The sequence below is a fragment of the Pristiophorus japonicus genome, chromosome 5 (genome assembly GCF_044704955.1).
Source record: "Pristiophorus japonicus isolate sPriJap1 chromosome 5, sPriJap1.hap1, whole genome shotgun sequence".
Classification (NCBI taxonomy): domain Eukaryota; kingdom Metazoa; phylum Chordata; class Chondrichthyes; family Pristiophoridae; genus Pristiophorus; species Pristiophorus japonicus.
The window spans coordinates 287687052-287703814 of record NC_091981.1 but is presented as its reverse complement, the minus strand read 5'-3'; the positions used below and the strand labels follow the sequence as shown (position 1 = coordinate 287703814).

At 44.5% G+C, this 16763-nt stretch overlaps 1 protein-coding gene across 3 annotated transcripts in view; it reads left to right on the top strand.

The window, feature by feature from the left end:
- The window catches only part of dlec1 (DLEC1 cilia and flagella associated protein), a 214727-nt gene that overhangs the window by 51486 nt on the left and 146478 nt on the right, over positions 1-16763 (top strand). For 2 of the 3 annotated variants that reach the window (XM_070881757.1, XM_070881758.1), the window contains exon 11: positions 15466-15639. The exons of the other annotated variant lie outside the window; for it this stretch is intronic. In XM_070881757.1, coding sequence (XP_070737858.1) covers positions 15466-15639 — 174 coding nt within the window. The remainder of the gene's footprint in view (positions 1-15465; positions 15640-16763) is intronic. 3 annotated transcript variants of the gene reach the window in all.

Genomic DNA, 16763 nt, shown 5'->3' with positions numbered 1-16763 from the left:
AGGAAGTAAATATGACACTGAGAGGAAGTGTGTTCCATACGATGTGGCTTGATTGTGAATAATCTCCGGACAATTCAGGATGAGTAATCAATGCAGCCTTGCCAGTGCCATCACATCCCAAGAACAAATAATAAAGAAAAATATTAACCCTGCAATTGCTTGAGCAAGCTGCAAGCTTCTTTTCACTTCAGTAAGCTTTTAGTTTTTTCAGCTTACCTTTCACATCAATGTGGTAGGCACAGTGTCATTCAGCACACAGGACTGTACACCTAAAGTGGTCATACTATACAAATGTAACTAGTATTAACTCTTTAAGTGCCTAACCAGACTGCAAGCACGTTTTTATATTGTTCATCTGAAGCAAATTGGCTGCAGTGTTTCCTACATCATCATAGGCAGTCCCTCGGAATCGAGGGAGACTTGCTTCCACTCTTAAAATGAGTCCTTAGGTGGCTGAACAGTCCAATACAAGAACCACAGTCCCTGTTACAGGTGGGACAGATAGTCGTTGAGGGAAAGGGAGAGTGGGACAGGTTTGCCGCACGCTCCTTCCGCTGCTTTCGCTTGATTTCTGCATGCTCTCACCGATGAGACTTGAGGTGCTTAGCGCCCTCCCGGATGTACTTCCTCCAATTAGGGCGATCTTTGGCCAGGGACTCCCAGGTGTCAGTGGGGATGTTGCACTTTTTCAGGGAGGCTTTGAGGGTGTGTGTAATGACTCAAGAATCTGGTTATTGTAAACTCACTCAGGTGCAACCTGATCCATCTTTATTCCAGCCCAAGAGTGCCAGCGTGACAAAGACACCCAGCTTATATACAGGTGACCAAGCACACATGCCACATGCGTACAGCCGTCTGGTGTCTGGTGAACCCCAAGCATTAATACATAACAGTGTCCCTGTAACGTTTCCTCTGCCCACCTTTGGCTTGTTTGCTTTGGGAGTCTCGTGTCTGGCATGCGAACGATGTGGTCTGCCCAGCGGAGCTGATCAGGTGTGGTCAGTGCTTCAATGCCGGGGACGGCCTGGTCGAGGACACTAATGTTGGTGCATCTGTCCTCCCAGGGGATTTGTAGGATCTTACGGTGGTATTTCTCCAGTGACTTGAGATATCTACTGTACATGGTCCATGTCTCTGAGCCATGCAGAAGGGCGGGTATTACTACAGCCCTGTAGTCCAAGCCATGTAGTGTTTCCTACATTACAACAGTGACTACACTTCAAAAAGTACTTCATTGGCTGTAAAGTGCTTTGAGATGTCCAGTGGTCATGAAAGGCGCTATATAAATGCAAGTTTTTTCTTTCATCCTTCCTTTCTTTCTTTCTTTTTTCATTTCTTAGGATTTTAAAGTTTAAGCAGCTTTTGGCAGGAGCTGAACAGTGGCCAGGCTTAGGATGACAGGCAGTAGGTTAACATCTGTGCCACTTAAGTGCCGAGGCAATGACCTTCTCCGACAAGAGAAAGCCTAACCAGCTCTTTAGTCGCACCACCATCGCCGAGCCCCCAGCCCAGGGTAAGGGAATTTCCTTGTGCGGTCGGGAGGAGCACCCTTACTCTTCCTGGCCTACAAGCAAGCCAAACAAAAGATCAAAACAAAGTTACTTTCCAGCCCTGGAACCAGTTTGAGTTAAAATTACAGCGATCTTCCTGATGGGTGACCTGCTTGCCTGCTCAAAGACCAGGTTAAAATTGCAACCCGCCGGAAAAAGGCAGCATTGGAGGGGGTATATGTCACTGCAGCCATTTTAACTGCACTCCCAACTGGTTTCCACTGGGTGGGCAGGGTTAATATCGGCCCTTTTACTGTCAACTTTGACATTGTAAATTTCTATGTCCACATTTATAATGGAAAATGCCTTTGTAAACATGTCACGTTGTAATTATATCATCTATTCACTGGGTGGCATTGTGCTCAGTCTGTGACCATCTTCACAATCCCCTCTTCAAAACATTTTACAGCCTTCCCTCAGTCTAACATCTTGCTTTTTCTTTTATCCTGGGTCAGGTTTTTGTTTGAAATTTTGCCTTGCACCATCATCCCTCTTGTCATTTAATCACTCCTGCCCCCCACAGACCTTCCCTTTTGTTCTTTCCCTGACCCCTTATCACCTGGCTTTGCACTTGCTTAACAGCTGTTTATCTGTAACATCTTCCCAGTTCTGATGAAGGGTCATCGACCTGAAACGTTAACTGTTTCACTCTCCACAGATGCTACCTGACCCGCTGAGGGTTTTCTGTTTTTATTTTGGATTTCCAGCATCTACGGTATTTTGATTTTGTTACAATTTTACAGAGGTATAACACTTCTGTGTAAATATTATAATGCTCTGTTTTACAGTTATAACTGCTGTATATATTATAACAAGCTCTGGTTTACAGAGGCACGGGACTGCTACAGGTATTATAGCACAGGTATTATAAACGTATAAGATTATGAAGGGGCTTGACAAGGTGGATGCAGAGAGGATGTTTTCACTGATAGGGGAGACTAGAACTAGAGGGCATAGTCTTAGAATAAGGGGCCGTCAATTTAAAACAAAGATGAGAAATTTCTTCTCTGAGGGTTGTAAATCTATGGAATTCGCTGGCTCAGAGAACTGTGGAAGCTGGGATATTGAATAAATTTAAGACAGAAATAGACAGTTTCTTAAACGATACAGGGATAAGGGGTTATGGGGAGCGGGCAGGGAAGTGGAGCTGAGTCCATGATCAGATCAGCCATGATCTTATTGAATGGTGGAGCAGGCTCGACGAGTTGTATGGCCTACTCCTGCTCCTATTTCTTATGTTCTTATGTTCTGTTTTAGAGAGGTCTACCATGCCTCCCTGAATCTTAATATGCAGCAGAGGATGTAGATAAATGTATCCCTGTCTGGACCTCTGTAATTCAAGTATTGTCATATAAAAAATGCTCAGTTAGACATTCCGATCATCATCCTTCAAAATGTGCAGGAATGTAAAGATGTGAAACATGAATACAATGTACGAGGCATATCAGATGCTGAATATTTCTCTGCTGATATGTTGAGACTTGCCATTTACTCGCCTCAGAGGCTGCTATTTATTGTAAACATAAAAATGATAGGTGCCTGGGTATCTGTCATGTGCGGCATAGATGCCAGAGATACTTTTATATTTGTCTTCCTGAATGCTTTAAACCTGACTACACGTAACCAAGTTCCATGAATGGGTGATAGTTTGATTGGAAGGAAGTAAGGAAGGATGTTTAAGACTAGGGACAAGGATCCTTGTACAACAGTGGAGTATATACTTAGAAACTACGTTATGCAGTTTGGATAAGATCCCTGGCATTATCGTAAGGTCTGAATGTCGTATTTTAGTACTGACATTTAGATCAAAAAGAAAAAGAAAAGACTTTCATTTATATAGCGCCTTTCGGCCACCGGACATCCCAAAGCCCTTTACACCCACTGAAGTACTTTTGAAGTGTCGTCACTGTTGTAATGCGGAAACAAATTTGCGCACAGCAAGGTCCCATTTGCAGCAATGTGATAATAAGAACATAAGAAATAGGAGCAGGAGTAGGCCATACAACCCCTCAAGCCTACTCCACCATTTAGTACGATCATAGCTGATCCGATCATGGACTCAGATAAACTGTTTTTGTTCTGTTGATTGAGGGATAAATATTGGCCAACACACCGGGGATAACTCCACTGCTCTTCTTCGAAATAGTGCCATGGGATCTTTTATGTCCACCTGAGGGAATAGACGGGGTCTCGATTTAACATCTCATCGGCATCTCTGACAGTGCAACGCTCCCTCAGCAGTGAGCTGGAGTACTAGCCTAGATTTATGTGTTCAAGTCCCTGGAGTGGGACTTGAATCCACAACCTTCTGGCCCAGAGACGAGTGTGCTACCCACTGAGCCACAACTGACATCAAGCTGCGTATGACACTCGCATACTTGCCAGGTGAAGTCACTGCATACAAAAGCAAGATACTGCGGATGCTGGAATCTGGAATAAAAACAGAAAATGCTGGAAATCTCAGTGGGTCAGGCAGCATCTGTGGAGAGAAAGCAAAGTTAATGTTTCAGGTCGATGACCCTTCGTCAGACTGGAGCGTGTTCGGAAAGAATGGATTCTTAACAAGCACTAAAAGGGGCAGGGGAAGAAAGAACAAAAGGGAAGGTCTGTAATAGGTTAACCGATAGGAGAGATTAGAGAGACAAAAGGATGATGGCCCAAATTCAAATGGTAATGCCAGCAGTTAGAGAAACATTAGTCAAGATCGGGTGTGAATGGCGGGATAATGACCAGCTGCCATGAGAGAAACAGACTCGAGTGGAAGGGAGCCAAAGGTTGGCAGCGACTACGCTCTGAAATTGTTGAAGTCAATGTTGAGTCCATAGAAACATAGAAAATAGGTGCAGGAGCAGGCTATTCGGCCCTTCGAGCCTGCACCATCATTCAATATGATCATGGCTGATCATGCAACTTCAGTATCCCATTCCTGCTTTCTCTCCATACCCCTTTATCCCTTTAGCCATAAGGGCCACATCTGACTCTTTTTTGAATATATCAAACGAACTGGCCGCAACAACTTTCTGTGGTAGAGAATTCCACAGGTTCACAATTCTTTGAGTGAAGAAGTTTCTCCTCATCTCCGTCCTAAATGGCTTGCCCGTTATCCTTAGACTGTGACCCCTGTTTCTGGACTTCCCCAACATCGGGAACATTCTTCCTGCATCTAACCTGTCCAATCCCATCAGAATTTTATATGTTTCTATGAGATCCCCTCTCATTCTTCTAAATTCCAGTGAATATAAGAACATAAGAACATAAGAATTAGGAACAGGAGTAGGCCATCTAGCCCCTCGAGCCTGCTCCGCCATTCAATAAGATCATGGCTGATCTGGTCGTGGACTCAGCTCCACTTACCCGCCCTCTCCCCGTAACCCTTAATTCCCTTATTGGTTAAAAATATATCTATCTTTGACTTGAATACATTCAATGAGCTAGCCTCAACTGCTTCCTTGGGCAGAGAATTCCACAGATTCACAACCCTCTGGGAGAAGAAATTCTTTCTCAACTCGGTTTTAAATTGGCTCCTCCGTATTTTGAGGCTGTGCCCCCTAGTTCTAGTCTCCCTTACCAATGGAAACACCTCTCTGCCTCTATCTTGTCTATCCCTTTCATGATTTTAAATGTTTCTATAAGATCACCCCTCATCCTTCTGAACTCCAAGGAGTAAAGACCCAGTCTACTCAATCTATCATCATAAGGTAACCCCCTCATTTCTGGAATCAGCCTAGTGAATCGTCTCTGTACCCCTTCCAACGCTAGTATATCCTTCCTTAAGTAAGGTGACCAAAATATAAGCCTAATCGATCCAGTCTTTCTTCATTTGCCAGTCCTGCCATCCCGGGAATCAGTCTGGTGAACCTTTGCTGTATTCCCTCAATAGCAAGAATGTCCTTCCTCAGATTAGGAGACCAAAACTGTACACAATATTCAAGGTGTGATCTCACCAAGGCCCTGTACAACTGCAGTAAGACCTCTCTGCTCCTATACTCAAATCCCCTCGCTATGAAGGCCAGCATGCCATTTGCTTTCTTTACTGCCTGCTGTACCTGCATGCCTACCTTCAATGACTGATGTACCATGACACCCAGGTCTCGTTGCACCTCCCCTTTTCCTAATCTGTCACCATTCAGATAATATTCTGCCTTCCTGTTTTTGCCACCAAAGTGGATAACCTCAAATTTATCCACATTACACTGCATCTGCCATGCATTTGCCCATTCACCTAACCTGTCCAAGTCCCCCTGCAGCCTCCCAGCATCCTCCTCACAGCTCACACTGCCACCCAGCTTAATGTCATTTGCAAACTTGAAGATATTACATTCAATTCCTTCGTCTAAATCATTAATGTATATTGTAAAGAGCTGGGGTCATAGCACTGAACCCTGCGGCACCCCACTAGTCACTGCCTGCCATTCTGAAAAGGACCCGTTTATTCCCACTCTTTGCTTCCTGTCTGCCAACCAGTTCTCTATCCATGTCAATACATTACCCGCAATACCATGTGCCTTCACTTTGCACACTAATCTCTTGTGTGGGACCTTGTCAAAAGCCTTTTGAAAGTCCAAATACACCACATCCACTGGTTCTCCCTTATCCACTCTACGAGTTACATCCTCAAAAAATTCCAGAAGATTTGTCAAGCATGATTTCCTTTTCATAAATCCATTCTGACTTGAACCGATCCTGTCACTGCTTTACAAATGCGCTGCTATTACATCTTTAATAATTGAATCCAACATTTTCCCCACTACCGATGTCAGGCTAACCGGTCTATAATTCCCTGTTTTCTCTCTCCCTACTTTTTTTAAAAGTGGTGTTACATTAGCTACCCTCCAATCCATAGGAACTGAACCAGAGTCGATAGAATGTTGGAAAATGACTAACAATGCATCCACTATTTCTAGGGCCACTTCCTTAAGTACTCTGGGATGCAAACTATCAGGCCCTGGGGACTTATCGGCCTTCAGTCCCTTCAATTTCCCTAACACAATTTCCCGCCTAATAAAGATTTCCTTCAGTTCCTCCTTCTCACCAGACCCACTGTCCCCTAGTATTTTCGGGAGGTTATTCATGTCTTCCTTAGTGAAGGTAGAACCAAAGTATTTGTTCAATTGGTCTGCCATTTCCTTGTTCCCCATTATGAATTCCCCTGATTCTGACTGCAAGGGACCTACATTAGTCTTCACATATCTTTAGAAGCTTTTGCAGTCAGTTTTTATGTTCCCTACAAGCTTACTCTCAAACTCTATTTTCCCCCTCCTAATTAAACCCTTAGTCCTCCTCTGCTGAATTCTAAATTTCTCCCAGTCCTCAGGTTTGCTGCTTTTTCTGGCCAATTTATTCTTCCTTGGATTTAACACTTTCCCCAATTTCCCTTATTAGCCGCAGTTGAGCCACCTTCCCTTTTTTATTCTTACGCCACAATTGTTGTAGTTCATCCATGTGATATTTAAGTGTCAGCCATTACCTATCCACTGTCAACCCTTTAAGTATCATTCTCCAGTCTATCCTAGCCAATTGACGTCTCATACCGCCGAAGTTTCCTTTCTTTAAGTTCAGGACCCTAGTCTCTGAATTAACTGTGTCACTCTCCATCTTACTGAAGAATTCTACCATATTATAGTCACTCTTCCCCAACGGGCCCCGCACGACCAGATTGCTAATTAATCCTCTCTCGTTACACAAGACCCAGTCTAGGATGGCCTGCTCTCTAGTTGATTCCTCGATATATTGGTCTAGAAAACCATCCCTTATACACTCCAGAAAATCCTCCTCCGTAGTATTGCTACCAGCTTGGTTAGCCCAATCAATATGCAGATTAAAGTCACCCATGATAACTGCTGTACCCTTATTGCACGCGTCCCTAATTTCCTGTTTGATGCCATCCCCAACCTCCCTACTACTGTTTGGTGGTCTGTACATAACTCCCACTAATGTTTTCTGCCCTTTGGTGTTTCGCAGCTCTACCCATATAGATTCCACACCATCTACGCTAATGTCCTTCCTTACTATTGCGTTAATCTCCTCTTTAACCAGTAACACTACCCCACCTCCTTTTCCTTTCTGTCTGTCCTTCCTGAATATTGAATACCCCTGGATGTTGAGTTCCCAGCCTTGGTTACCTTGGAGCCATGACTCCGTAATCCCAATTACATCAGATCCGTTAACAGCAATCTGCGCAGTCAATTCATTCACCTTATTATGAATGCTCCTCGCATTGAGACTCAGAGCTTTCAGGCTTGTTTTTTTTTTAACACTCTTTGTCCTTTTAGAGTTATGTTGTAATGTGGCCCTTTTTAATTTTTGCCCTTGATTTCTCTGCCCTCCACTCTTGCTTTTCTTCTTCCTACCTTTTGCTTCTGCCCCTTTTTACTTCCCTCTGCTTCCCTGCATAGATTTCCATCCCCCTGCCATATTAGTTTAACCCCTCCCCAACAGCACTACCAATCACTCCACCTAGGACATCGGTTCCGGTTCTGCCCAGGTGCAAACCATCCGGTTTGTACTAGTCCCACTTTCCCCAGAACCGGTTCCAATGTCCCAGGAATTTGAATCCCTCCCCCTTGCACCATTCCTCAAGCCACGTATTTAGCTGAGCTATCCTGCAATTCCTACGCTGACTAGCACATGGCATTGGTAGCAATCCTGAGATTACTACCTTTGAGGTCCTACTTTTTAATTTAACTCCTAACTCCATAAACTCAGCTTGTAGGACCCTATCCCGATTTTTACCTATATCGTTGATACCTATATGTACCACGACAGCTGGCTGTTCACCCTCCCCCTCCAGAAGGCTGTAAAGTGCCGAAACGAAAGATGAGGTGCTGTTCCTCGAGCTTGCGTTGAGCTTCGTTGGAACAGTGTAGGAGACCGAGGACGGAGAGGTCAGAGTGGGAATGGAGTGGAGAATTAAAGTGACAGGCGACCAGAAGCTGAGGGTCACACTTGCGGACTGAACGGAGGTGTTCCACAAAGCGGTCACCCAATCTATGCTTGGTCTCCCCAATGTAGAGAAGATCACATTGTGAGCAGCGAATACAGTATACTAAATTGAAAGAAGTACAAGTAAATCGCTGTTTCACCTGGAAGGAATATTTGGGGCCTCAGATAGTGGGAAGGGAGGAGGAGGAGAAAGATTGCAAAGTGCTGCAGTACAGCGGGACCTGGGGGTACTTGTGCATGAAACACAAAAGGTTAGATGCAGGTACAGCAAGTGATCAGGAAGGCCAATGGAATCTTGGCCTTTATTGCAAAGGGGATGGAATATAAAAGCAGGGAAGTGTTTTCTACAGTTATACAAGGTATTGGTGAGGCCACACCTGGAACACTGCGTGCAGTTTTGGTTTCTATATTTACGAAAGGATATACTTGCTTTGGAGACAGTTCAGAGAAGGTTCACTAGGTTGATTCCGGAGATGAGGGAGATGACTTATGAGGAAAGATTGAGTATGTTGGGCCTCTACTCATTGGAATTCAGAAGAATAAGAGGTGGTCTTATCGAAATGTATAAGATTATGAGGGGGCTTGACAAGGTGGATGCAGAGAGGATGTTTCCACCAATAGGGGAGACTAGAACTAGAGGACATAATCTTAGAATAAGGGGACCGCTCATTTAAAACTAAGCTGGAGGAGAAATTTCTTTTTTCAGAGGGTTGTAAATCTGTGGAATTCGCTGCCTCAGAGAGCTGTGGAAGCTGGGACATTGAATAAATTTAAGGCAGAAATGGACAGTTTCTTAAACGATAAGGGAATAAAAGATTATGGGGAGCGGGCAGGGAAGTGGACCTGAGTCCATGATCGTATTAAATGGCAGAGCAGGCTCGAGGATCTGTATGGCCTACTCCTGCTCCTATTTCTTATGTTCTTATGTAAAAGGGCAGGTTTTGCATCACCTGCACTTGCACGGAAAGTTGCCGTGGGAAGGGGAGAGGTTGGTGGGGGTGACTGCGGAATGGACCAGGGTATCGCGGAGGGAGCGATCCTTTCGGAATGCTGAGAGGGGAGGTGAGGGGAAGATGTGATTGATGGTGCTATCACGCTGGAGGTGGCGGAAATGGCAGAGGATGATCCGTTGAATATGGAGGCTGGTGTGGTGAAAGGTGAGGACAAGGGGAACCCTGTCATGGTTCTGAGAGGGAGGGGTGAGAGCAGAGATGTGTTAACCATGGCAGAGGGGAATCCTCTGTTGAGGAAAAAGGAAGACATGTCAGAGGCACTAGTGTGAAAGATGGCGTCATTCGAGCAGATGCGACGAAGATGGAGAAATTGGGAGAATGGAATGGAGTCCTTGTAGGATGCGGGGTAGGAGGAAATGTAGTCCAGGTAGCTGTGGGAGTCAGTGGGCTTATAGTGGATATTGGTCGAAAGCCTATCCCCAGAGATGGAGACGGAGAAGTCGAGGAAGGGAAGGGAAGAGTCGGAGATGGACCATGCGAAGGTGAGGGAAGGGTGGAAATTGGATGCAAAGTGAATGAAATTTTCAAGTTCAGGATGAGAGCAGGAAACGGCACCAATACAGTCATCAATGTATCGGAAAAAGAGGTGAGGGAGGGGAGTCACTGCATGGCAGGTACAAGTGATTGATTTTTCCACTCCCTAGCTCAAGGCAGATGTGTCTCCCAGGCTGAGATCAACTTACTCAGCACAAGCCAGGGATCAGACCTGGGACTATGGCTGACCTTACACTCTGTAAGGTGCTATGTGGCAGATGCCTTGGGGTTGCATTCGACCTCGATGGACAAATATAGTTATTTTGCCAGAGCTTTCTGTGTAAAATCTGAAACCTGCGTTACACCACTTAAACCAAATTAGAATTATATCACTACGAGTCATTAAACTATACCACTAAAACCGTAGTCAATACCTTCCACAGGAACCCGGTCTCTGCACTTCCTCCCTGTTCACTCTGAAACTGGAAGTAGTTGTTGGATGGAGATAGCTTGTCAAGAATCATTATGTTCAACTCTGGAATGCACTGGGTGGTGGAAGCAGATTCAATCGTAACTTTCAAAAGGAAGTTGGACGTATACTTGAAAAGGAGAAATTTGCAGGGCTGTGGGGAAAGAGCAGGGGAAGTGGGACTAATTGGACAGCTCTTTAACCGGCACAATGGCCTCCTTCTGTGTTGTATGATTTTGATTCTATCCACTGTTTCTCAGGATCAGCAGCCTGGATTTCTTTCCTACTCATTCTCACTGTCGGCAGGACCCGCATTCATCGCCCATCCCAAGTTGTCCTGAGAAGGTGCTGGTGGGCTTTCTGTATCAAAGCTGCCGCAATTCAAGAAGTTGAGTCAGAATTCATTGCTGCATCACAGATTATGTAGTATCAATGCTCAGCCATAATTTAACCGAAAGTGCATACACTTTCAGAAACAGCCAAAAAATTCTTGAGGTCTTACAATCATCTAGAACAAGGGCCTCGAGAGTATGTGACCCAATGCAACAACATGGGAAGCACAGGCCCCGAGACTAGCCCTGCCGTGTGTGTGACTCAGTAGCGCACCAAGTGGCACATTTACCACTGAGCAAAAGTAACTTAGTAAAGGTTAAACTGCTGAGCTAACAGCCTTATCTCCCATATAAATCCAGATGAACTGAGATACCTAAAAAAGGAGGGAGAGAAAAAACAGGGAATTATAGACCAGTCAGCCTGACATCGGTAGTGGGTAAAATGATGGAATCAATTATTAAGGATGTCATAGCAGCGCATTTGGAAAGAGGTGACATGATAGGTCCAAGTCAGCATGGATTTGTGAAAGGGAAATCATGCTTGACAAATCTTCTGGAATTTTTTGAGGATATTTCCAGTAGAGTGGACAAGGGAGAACCAGTTGATGTGGTGTATTTGGACTTTCAGAAGGCTTTCGACAAGGTCCCACACAAGAGATTAATGTGCAAAGTTGAAGCACATGGGATTGGGGGTAGTGTGCTGACGTGGATTGAGAACTGGTTGTCAGACAGGAAGCAAAGAGTAGGAGTAAATGGGTACTTTTCAGAATGGCAGGCAGTGACTAGTGGGGTACCGCAAGGTTCTGTGCTGGGGCCCCAGCTGTTTACATTGTACATTAATGAGTTAGACGAGGGCATTAAATGTAGTATCTCCAAATTTGCGGATGACACTAAGTTGGGTGGCAGTGTGAGCTGTGAGGAGGATGCTATGAGGCTGCAGAGTGACTTGGATAGGTTAGGTGAGTGGGCAAATGCATGGCAGATGAAGTATAATGTGGATAAGTGTGAGGTTATCCACTTTGGTTGTAAAAACAGAGAGACAGACTATTATCTGAATGGTGACAGATTAGGAAAAGGGGAGGTGCAACGAGACCTGGGTGTCATGGTACATCAGTCATTGAAGGTTGGCATGCAGGTACAGCAGGCGGTTAAGAAAGCAAATGGCACGTTGGCCTTCATAGCGAGGGGATTTGAGTACAGGGTTAGGGAGGTGTTACTACAGTTGTACAGGGCCTTGGTGAGCCCACACCTGGAGTATTGTGTACAGTTTTGGTCTCCTAACTTGAGGAAGGACGTTCTTGCTATTGAGGGAGTGCAGCGAAGGTTCACCAGACTGATTCCCGGGACGGCGGGACTGGCGTATCAAGAAAGACTAGATCAACTGGGTTTCTATTCACTGGAGTTCAGAAGAATGAGAGGGGATCTCATAGAAACGTTTAAAATTCTGACGGGTTTAGACAGGTTAGATGCAGGAAGAATGTTCCCAATGTTGGGGAAGTCCAGAACCAGGGGTCACAGTCTAAGGATAAGGGGTAGGTCATGTAGGACTGTGTTGAGGGGAAGCTTCTTCACCCAGAGAGTGGTGAACCTGTGGAATTCTCTACCACAGAAAGTTGTTGAGGCCAATTCACTAAATATATTCAAAAAGGAGCTAGATGTAGTCCTTGCTACTAGGGGGCATCAAGGGATATGGCGAGAAAGCAGGAATGGGGTACTGAAGTTGCATGTTCAGCCATGAACTCATTGAATGGCGGTGCAGGCTCGAAGGGCTGAATGGCCTGCTCCTGCACCTATTTTCTATGTTTCTATGTTTCTACAGGGTTATGTCATATGACTTGAAGCATGGAGTCATTCAGAGTTTAGAGGGCTCAGTGGAGCCTTGCATCTTATACATCCCACATGTAAATCAGGCAATCGCTTAAATCGACCAAAAAACGTCAACCATTATCGCTCCCCCTTCCCCCCCCCCCCCCCCCCCCACCCCGCCGAGATCTCTGCACTCCTCCAATCCTCGATTTTACTTGCTCAACCATTGGTGGCTGTGTCTCCAGCTGCCTAGGCCCTAAGCTCTGGAACTCCCTCCTTACACCTCTCCGGCTCTCTCTATCTCTCCTCCTTTAAGACGCTCCTTAAAACCTACCTCTGACCAAAACATTTGTTGGGTTGCCTGTTCTGATATCTCCTTCTGTGGCTTGGTGGTAAATTTTGTTTGATAATGCACCCGTTGAAGCGCCTTGGGCGTTTTACTATGTTAAAGGTGCTATATAAATGCAAGTTGTTGGTGTTTACATTAAAGTCAATTTCAGAATTGTTACTTAATGTGTTGAGTGTATACTTTAGTAGTTTGCACCTCATTAAGGTGTCCATAAGTAAATAACGCCTCATTAAACTCCAATTACCGTTTGCATTTTATGTGCTTAATCTCCTCTAAATGGTGTAGGATTACAGATTTCACTAAACACTGACTAAAAGCTTACTCAACAGTAGAGTACTGATATAGCGCTACCCCTTTAAACCATCCAAAGCGCGCATTGGACAAATCACATCAGCACCAACGCGCCCGCTATCAGCGGTGGGGCCTGTATTGGGTAATCACATGCAGTCGGTGATTTTCTGTCCACTAAAGGGTCCAGTAGTGGGCAGTTATGGTAGAGGTTGTGAGTTCAAATCCCACCATGGCAAGTTGTGAAATTGAATGCAATGCGTTTGATAATCTGTGGGCTGGAAGCATGAGAAATAAACATGAAAGCTGCTGGATTGCTGTGAAAACCCAACTTGGTTCACTGGCTGGTGTATAAAAGTATGAGGGGCCTAGATAGAGTGAATAGGACAGACCTATTTCTCTTAGCAGAGGGGTCAATAACCAGGGGGCATAGATTTAAAGTAGTTGGTAGAAGGATTAGAGGGGCGATGAGGAAAGATTTCTTCACCCAGAGGGTGGTGGGAGTCTGGAACTCACTGCCTGAAAGAGTGGTAAAGGCAGAAACCCTCATTGCATTTAAAGAGTACTTGGATATGCACTTAAAGAACCATAACCTACAGGGCTACGGACCTAGTGTTGGAAAATGGGATTAGGCTGGGTAGCTCTTTTTCGACCGGCACGGACATGATGGGCCGAATGGCCTCCTTCTGTGTCTTAATTTTTCTATGATCCTTCAGGAAAGGAAAGCTGCCATCCTGTCTGGTCTGGCCTACTACACGTGACTCCAATCACACACTATATGGTTCACTCTCAATGCCCTCCGAACTGGCCTAGCAAATCACGTAGTTGCAAAAACAATCGCTAGAAGGTCCACCACCACCATTATGAAGGGTTTTTTATAGAGTAAATTAGGGAGAAACAGTTTCACCTGGCAGGAGGGTCAATAACCAAAAACACAGATTTAAACGCTATGGTTTTACTCAGCGAGTTGTTATGATCTGGCATTCACTGCTTGAAAGGGTAGTGGAAGCAGATTCAATAGTAACTTTCTAAAGGCAATTGGATAAATACTTAACAAGGGAGAAAATTGCAGGGCTATGGAAAAGAGCCGGGGGAGTGGGACTAATTGGTAGCTCTTTCAGAATGCCAGCACAGACACTAGTTTTTAACTACTTAACAGCTTTTTGCCACTTTGCTAATTATAGCAATTCAACTATTCTCAGGGTTTATATTTAATTCAAACTAGGGAGACTCTTGTTCAGATTATAACAAATGCTTTTAATACAGGTATATTGAGTAAAATCAACAGAGATTTATCAAGTAAATTACGTTCTGTTACAAAAAGTAATACTTAACAAATGATAGTCACAGCCAAGTTTCGATAACGTCCTCTCGAGCGACTGTGGAGCTGACTCCTTTTCCTCTTTTCCTTCTGAAGATTCTTTCTTCCTGTTGTCTTGATTCTCACTGCCTTCTGAGTAGAAGAGTTGCTTTCTTTATACCCTTTTTGTGCCAATGTGGCAAGCTAGCAAAATGAGTCCTGGTATAGTTCATGTTTTCAATGTTCGAGCTTTGAAACCTTGAAAAGGGTACATTCCATCTCCGAGGCAGTCCCGTTAATCTCCGTACCTCCCACCAGCCTAAATATTCTACTGATAAGGTATATCGAACCTGATGAACTTTGTTCTCTACCACAGAAAGTTGTTGAGTCCAGTTTGTTAGATATATTCAAAAGAGAGTTAGATGTGGCCCTTATAACTAAAGGATCAAGGGATATGGAAAGAAAGCAGGAATGGGGTACTGAAGTTGCATGATCAGCCATGATCTTATTGAATGGTGGTGCATGCTCGAAGGGCCGAATGGCCTGCTCCTGCACCTATTTTCTATGTTTCTATGTATTCTGTACTAAGTTCAACACATTGCTTTGGTTACTTAGGATGGTTCATTTACCATCAAGCTTTGCTTCTCAGCTGTTCTCCAGTTTAAAACCCATTTTATGTTATATGGCCAATTTCTATCATTTATAATCGAATTTTACATACAATCAATGCATATAAAGGAAGTTACAAACATAAAGCTTATTCATCAATGTAAAATAAGCTTCTTAATTCTAACTTCTAATATCTGTCAATAGGCAATATCTTACAACGCGATGGGCCAAATAGCCTCCTTCAGTGCTGTATGATTCTATGACTCTGTAAATTAACTTTTCCCTTTGCATTTTCATTGCTTTGCGCGTTGCTAACTCTGTTTCACCAAACAGGCAAATTTCCAGGAGAGGGTGGAATCGTCGCACCAGGGATGAGCTGCCAGTACACAGTCCGATTTGCTCCCGATTCTCCGGCTGAATACGAGGATTTCCTAATAGTAGAGACACAGACACCATATCCACTTGTGGTCCCTATTGAAGCCAGAAAACCACCTCCTATACTAAGCTGTGCGCAAGTTACTTTTTCCTGAGGAATGTGGGTGGTGGGGGAAATGTGAGGCATTTCAATATCAACAAAAGCCAAAGAATTTTGGGGGTGAATTTCTCCGGTAACTTTGGCGGAAAATGGTACAAGGGCCGTTACAGCAGACAAATGGGAGAACCTCCGTGGAAATTTCCCTCCTTTATTTCACAAGCAAGATAGCTTGTTGTTGACTTAATTATTTATTTTTTAGTCCCTTCCTCTTTCTTGTCTTTCCCATGCGAACCACAACCAAGAGGGCGGCAGGCTCACTGCTCTCAGTCCTTCTTCCAGTATGGTGTTGCTTTATCCAAGGATCTTCCCGTAGTTAAATGCCTCAAAGTTCTAAAGCACAATGTATTTGTTTTGAAGTGTGCCATTATATAGATAAGCGTGACAACCATTCTATGCTGGCCCATAAATAGCAATGAGATGAATGGCCAATGAATTGTTATTTCTAATGGTGTTGGTTGATAGAGGAATGTTGGCCAAGATACTGAGAATGCTTTTGGTGAGTGTCATGAAATTATATAATTTGAGTAATGTCCACTTGAACTGAAGTTTAATGCCTCATCCGAAGTCTGACAATGCAGCACTCCTTCAGTACTACACTGGAGTGTCAACCCAGATCGTGTGCTCAGTCTTGGTGTGGCATTCTCAACTTCACAACCTTCTGACCCTGTGCTACCAATTGAGCCAAGCTGCACTAGTATTGGTTATAATTTGTCTGCTAGGAGGTGCACGAGATTGGCCCCTAGAATTATGCCCTGTCCGGTTGTCCCTCCTTCCCTGTGGGGTCTCATCCAGCGTTTGCTTGTCATGACTCCGCAGTGGAATGTCTGAAGTGGCTGTCACTTCCAGGTAAAATTAACAGGACCAAATTTGTCCCGTATGTTTTCAGAAGTGATTCTTTGTCATAGTGGCAGCATTCCCGCTTCTGAGCTAGAGGGCTAAGGGTTCAAACCCCACTCCAGACAGCCACGGCAAGTGGAGACTAGAATGTGATACCACACCTGGAGTATTGTGCAGTTTTGGTCTCCTTATCTAAGGAAGGATCATCATCATCATAGGCAGTCCCTCGAAGCGAGGATGACTTGCTTCCACGCCAAAA